This window comes from Primulina eburnea, chromosome 13 (assembly GCF_022965805.1).
Source record: "Primulina eburnea isolate SZY01 chromosome 13, ASM2296580v1, whole genome shotgun sequence".
Lineage (NCBI taxonomy): Eukaryota > Viridiplantae > Streptophyta > Magnoliopsida > Lamiales > Gesneriaceae > Primulina > Primulina eburnea.
Genome location: NC_133113.1, coordinates 28,566,271 through 28,571,882, shown reverse-complemented (window position 1 = coordinate 28,571,882; position 5,612 = coordinate 28,566,271). Strand labels below are relative to the sequence as shown.

Sequence of the window (5,612 nt, the reverse complement as noted above, 5' to 3'; positions counted from 1 at the left end):
GAACAACTTAGGGGACACCAAGAACTTCAAGAATAATTATTCTTGGATGAAACACACACAATCTCACTTTCAAAGTGGAACTAACACAACTCTAATCACATAGAAAATTCTTTCTGATGTGGAAGATCGGACATTGCCACAACCACAGAGCATACTAAAATTTATCTAAATGACTAGGCTACACAACACTCAAATGCTTGTGCTTTTGGGATGTTTTTGGGATGGATTGAATGGATGCAAATGCATGGTATTTATAGGAAAAATTTTTGGGGTTGGTGAAGTGTGAATGGAGGATGTGTGTTCAAAGTTTGGTAGCCAACTTTGAACCAACCTTTAAAAAAAATGGTTTGAATAAAAAAAAATGTGCTTGAAATGTCAACACATTGCATACGATTTGAACAAACAATGCCACTTCGATCCCATCCTGAATAAAAAAGACGGCTAATAATTGACACTTAAACAACCTATTTATCGTTGTCATTCTTTGCATGACAGCTTAAGACACTGCTGGTTTTCCTTTTTCACAAGTCAAGATTTCATTACAACGATCGACACATTTCAACAGAAACCACCTCATTAGCCCGCACAATTTGATCATTGTACAAGACTGATTATAACTAAGTTCACATGACGATAGCATGGGCGCATAGTCGATAACAGAATGGACACAGAAAAACTAACTCAGGAGCACGTAAAAGTACAGCAGGCATTGTATAATAGCTCAATAACCCATAAATTCACATCCCAACAAGAGTTGCGGAAGAATCCAACTGGCCTCCAGATGCATCTGTCATGGGTGGTGCTTCTTCCAAACAGCTTTGAGTGTCATCACTGTTTATTCCAATGCTCAGTTTCTCCACTTCCTCTCGTGTGTATATGTGGATCTTTGAAACAACTTCAATAAATTCACTGCGGTGTAAGTTGAATATCCCACAAAAGTTAACATTTGAAATGGTACGTGACCAATCAAAAAATGTTGTGTTCGAATAGCGAAAAAGCATCGGAATGATGCCTTTTACCATTAGTGACGCCAACTTTATACTGCTAATTAACTACTCAAAAGGTAATTAGCAATGATGAGGAAAATAACATTTTCGTTTCTTCTTGTGATCCCACAGGCTTCATTGGCATGGAAGCTCTAGTCTAAAAGTTGAAAAGAGTTGATTTTGACGGTTAATAGAAACGTTTAAAGGAAAATATATATGTTTATCCTGTTTGGAACTTACTGCCATGGATCATCACCAACAACCATCATATCATTCTCGCTGTCTGTATACAAAATGCGCCACCCGTTATTGGGATCACGCAAGAGTCCTTCCATGCTAAACAATCTTTCAAGTTCTGTCAACAGGTTATCATAACCTTGTAGTCTTGAGAGATCGATGGCTCTCCCCACCAAGCTACCTTGCTTGTGAACCTATATATATGTGTGTGTGTGTGAAAAATTAGCCGTAGATTCTCAAAACGAGCATCAAAGTTATTTGAATGTCCTTTGTTTAGTTTTACCTTTGTGCAGCTCCTCTTACTTGGTCCTTGGGAATTAGATGAAATGTGATCGTCCGCCAGTGAAAACCCGAAAAGTTTACATTCTGGGACCTTATCCTTCAATTTATTTTCATCATTCACTTTTTTGAGGTGCCTTATGGTAGTGGGGGGTGCTGATATAACATCCACCGCCCTCTGCTCATTTGAGAGAAGTGGCACATTTCCTATGTCTTTTGAAGTTCCACTTAAAACGGAGGTCGGGTCTAATGAGAGATCTCCGGTCTGAATATTGGAAAAATTGGAAATCGTAAGAGGGCCTTGTCTGGCTCTGTAGACGCCCTTTTGCGGAAACAGCATGCGTCTAGAACCTTCGGAAGCTAGAGGATAAAAACAAGGTCGAGGATTTTGATGAGCGTCGAAAATATTGCCACCCAGTTCAGGCTTGGACCAAGCACCGAGATTTGTATCATTTTTACCAGCTAGAGATCTCAGTGTACAAATTTCTTGACCTTGCAAAACCTCAGGTGACCAACTGGATTGCAGAAAGCCCGAGAAAGAGGAAGGAGCCCGATTTCTGACAAACTCGTTGTAATTAATTTTTTTCATCTTGTTTGATATAAGATTTGTTGCCGCAGGATGAGTTTCAAAATCGAGCTGGTGGTTAATCCTGTCACTTTTATAAACGGGTGACGCTAAAGTTACATTTTCTTGACCTTGCAAGACCTTAGAGGATCTTATAGACTCCCCAAAGTCAAAACGAGCACCCCCATCTGCATAGAAGAAAACCCGGCATTTTCAAGGTCGCGCATGAAGTTGGATCAACCAAATGAGAGTTAATAACGCAGTACAAAAGCCAAAAACAAACTGAAAACTGTATACCAACTATCGGGCTCCCAACTGGGGTAGCCAGTAGGCTTGACCTCAGTTTCTTGATTCTTGGGGAGGATTGGATGCTCAGAGGCGCAAAATTACCTGGGAATTCAATGTCCCATGGAGAAACTCGTTCTTGGTGATTACTCACAATATCGTCATCCCAACGAACCTATAAGTTATATGGCAGTAGCAATCATGTCATGTAAATGGAAAGTGACAGTTGTGATATTAAGTAAAATCTTAATATACCGTCAAGCTTCTCCATTTTGAGTTTGGCCATCTGTAAGGATCCATGTCGCTGATTCCAGTGACAACTCCACTGAACCTGCAGGATCAAAGATGCTTCTTCTAAGTATATTTATATATCACATAGTAATGCACCAAAAAGACAAAACATCTCAGGTATTAATCTGCGGTCTAAGGGACCTTCTTTCTGGAGAATCATCCAAGTCAAATTTCATTTTGAATCTCATTCCAATAGGTATCTGGCCTCTGGTACACTTGGCGTATTTTTCATGGGGAACGACAAAGTCAGCACGGCTTGCCCTGCGTCATATGTGCAACATAATCCATTACAACCACAAGGGATAACATGAAAACACAACCTATCAGAGAAATTTATTTCAAATATATTTGCACGTTATAGTACCTAGGAGTATAGAAAACATGAAATGTGATATTGCTTGATAATGCATTGGCTACTGATGAAAGGACATTGGGATAAGAATTCTGATTTTTAATGATGGAATCAGGAAGGCCGTTTCTTGGTCGAGCGGCTCTTCTAATCCCCAATCTCAGGTCTCCATCTTCTCCCCTACATTGTCACATAAGATGCATTCAGAAGACTAATTAAAACGAGACTGTTTATTTCCGATAATCTGAATTCATCACAACGGAGAAGATTAGATGAATGCCTTAATAAAGAGGATTAAGAACCTATCTCCAAAACCTTTATTTTTTTGGGTGCCAATGGACTACTGAGCAAAACCATTGAGAATGAAGTGTACATTGTTGCAAGAATCAGAACTGTCATTTGATTTCTTCAATTAATTATACTTTTAAAAATACAGGACTAAGGATTTCACACGCATAAAATGTATAGCGAATATGCGTGGATCCAGAAGTCCCGTGTTTCGATGAAAATGTACCTCAGAAACAATATTGCATCTCCCGATACAAGATTCTTTTGGCTGACAAAAATACTCCACCCTGTTGTAAGCAAATGCCGCCTTGGCTGGCCTGCGATTTAAAATCAGTTTGTCATGATTTTCTACATAAAACCATAGATAGAATCGAAACTCATACCTCTGTAAATGTGTCTGAACTTCCATTCCACTCCTTGAAGATCTTTGGCTTTGAGTTCTTGAGAGGGCCTTTGCTCTTTATAATCCTACAATGCAAACTGAAATTCACTCGAATCTTGCAAAAACAATGAGAACTTGTTAGAGTATTCATGTTAAGCAAAAGATTTTGTACCAGAGGGGGAAAGCAATCTTCAGCAGCTCTACGAGGAACCGAAAACCCTCCGTGCGTACTAGTATCGGAAGCAGTAAGAGTTTTGCAGAACATGTGGGACGTCAACTTTAAGGGTAAAGCTCCATTCTCATCCCCTTCAACTCCTGCGTTTTCTTTCTCCTTTCCTTCCAACTTTAGGCCGACCAGCTAAATGAATCCCATGACAGTATCAAGAATTGAAATTGAGCTTTCACCAAACTTAAATTTAGAGCAGGAAAACAATGACTTTTGAAAATATATTTTATAGAACAAGAAATTTAAAGAAAATCCACAATAACTTAAAAAAAAAAGATGAAGTAATCAAGAATTAAGAAACAACGGTCACTGGTAAGAGGGAACAAGATATTCACCAATTAAGCACGCTAAACATTGAGAGGAAGATGCCTAAAAAACAAACATCGAGAGGAAGATTTAAAACAATTAAAGCAGTATAATTACCAATTATCCTTACCTCTTGTAGAGGAAGTAGGGTCAGCTGAGTGTAGACCTCGTCATTTTCTTTGTTAGCCTACTCGAGACAAAACAAAAAGGAAAAAGGCAAACTCAGGATGGCTATACAAGAGTGGAAGAAATTACCATATAGAGTGAAACCAAAAGGGTGTTAGGAATGAATCTAAACAACTTACAAGTAGCTGAACATCCGCAACCCTGCAAAAGATCTGCGGAGGGAGATCAAAAGTGGGCAGCTCCAATGGCGGAAAAGGCAAGGCAGAAGTAGCCTGTTCCATATGCCCTTGAGCAAAATACACCACCACACTCCCTTTATCAGGCAAATTGGTGACTGGGCCTGCGCAGGCATGCCACAACTCTGCGTACAGTGATGATTTAGGAGATTCTGAACTTGGGAAGCTGGAACCTGATGCAGCATTTGAAGAACAAGATGAAGTTGAAGCGGATAAACAGCGTTGAAGACAACCACCAAACCCTCCGATATCACATTTCCCTCCATTTTCTTCACATGTATTCTTCTCTATCTCACTCAAAGCATGGTTCAAATCAAACTCCATCAGTTCCCCCAGAACTTTACCTTCTCTCGTTTGTTCAGAAACACCCAAGCTCACACAAACCCACTAAAAAAAGAAAGAGTCAGATATACTGATCAAGGTGCGCTGTGAGTGATCAAGTTCCTTTTTTTTAGATAGTTATGGTGTTCCCACAAAGCCTCAAACTGGTGAACACATACAGGTTGCGCCTTTAAAGCAGAAAGTGTAGTGAAATTAACTTCACATGAAATTAAAATGGACACCAAGAATAGTGAGTTGTTCGTAAAAGATGCAAATACAAGAAATGGCATCAAACAGTAACAGGAAATTCAAAGTATGATTCCTTCCCCATTGGCAGTTGTGTGAGAAGGGAGCAGTTTCAGCAGACATGGACACTTGCTCGGGAAGCACAGAGGCAAAAGGCAAAATAAGCCAATCTAGTGGCGCCCCTTTTCGACTTTGGTGACTGTTTTTAGTAAGCCCGGACAATATATCTAATTTTAAATATATATTATTTTGATTTGTTTATATAACTAAGTTTTCTGAGAAATATATTTACAGTCATTTGGATTTTATGGGGAAAAAAACTTTTTTATTAGTAATAATAATAATAAAGGAACTGTTTGAAGTGGAGGGGACAAGGTCAGACAGTACAGAACCCACAGCCATTGGCTAACCCCACTCGTTTTGTACTATTTATAGTATTATCATTATTGTTATTATGATTATTTTTAATTTAAAAAAGGATAAAATTAT

At 38.9% G+C, this 5,612-nt stretch overlaps 1 protein-coding gene across 2 annotated transcripts; it reads right to left on the bottom strand.

The window, feature by feature from the left end:
* Positions 1–393: 393 nt before the first annotated feature.
* Positions 394–5,323, bottom strand: LOC140809838 (auxin response factor 4-like). 2 transcript variants are annotated; one of them, XM_073167587.1, is made up of 12 exons: positions 4,500–5,323; positions 4,325–4,381; positions 3,835–4,020; positions 3,664–3,748; positions 3,507–3,597; positions 3,008–3,172; positions 2,785–2,904; positions 2,608–2,683; positions 2,365–2,527; positions 1,507–2,255; positions 1,227–1,417; positions 394–909 (listed from the first exon to the last, which is right to left on the bottom strand). In XM_073167587.1, exons 1-12 carry the CDS (start codon positions 4,878–4,880, stop codon positions 738–740), a joined length of 2,436 nt encoding a protein of 811 aa, XP_073023688.1. In that variant the 5' UTR covers positions 4,881–5,323; the 3' UTR covers positions 394–737. The 2 variants fall into 2 exon arrangements, with proteins under 2 accessions (XP_073023688.1, XP_073023689.1); XM_073167588.1 differs by having other exon boundaries at positions 2,458–2,527.
* Positions 5,324–5,612: the final 289 nt, after the last annotated feature.

What these genes read in the sequence shown, in the direction of transcription:
- LOC140809838 (XM_073167587.1), bottom strand. Translation starts at nt 4,880, where the DNA reads ATGGAGTTTGATTTGAACCATGCTTTGAGTGAGATAGAGAAGAATACA. An exon ending in AAGATTGCTTTCCCCCTCTG is followed by an intron (nt 3,749 to 3,834) that starts GTACAAAATCTT and finishes TTTGCATTGTAG; the next exon opens with GATTATAAAGAGCAAAGGCC. An exon ending in CATGTTTTCTATACTCCTAG is followed by an intron (nt 2,905 to 3,007) that starts GTACTATAACGT and finishes CATATGACGCAG; the next exon opens with GGCAAGCCGTGCTGACTTTG.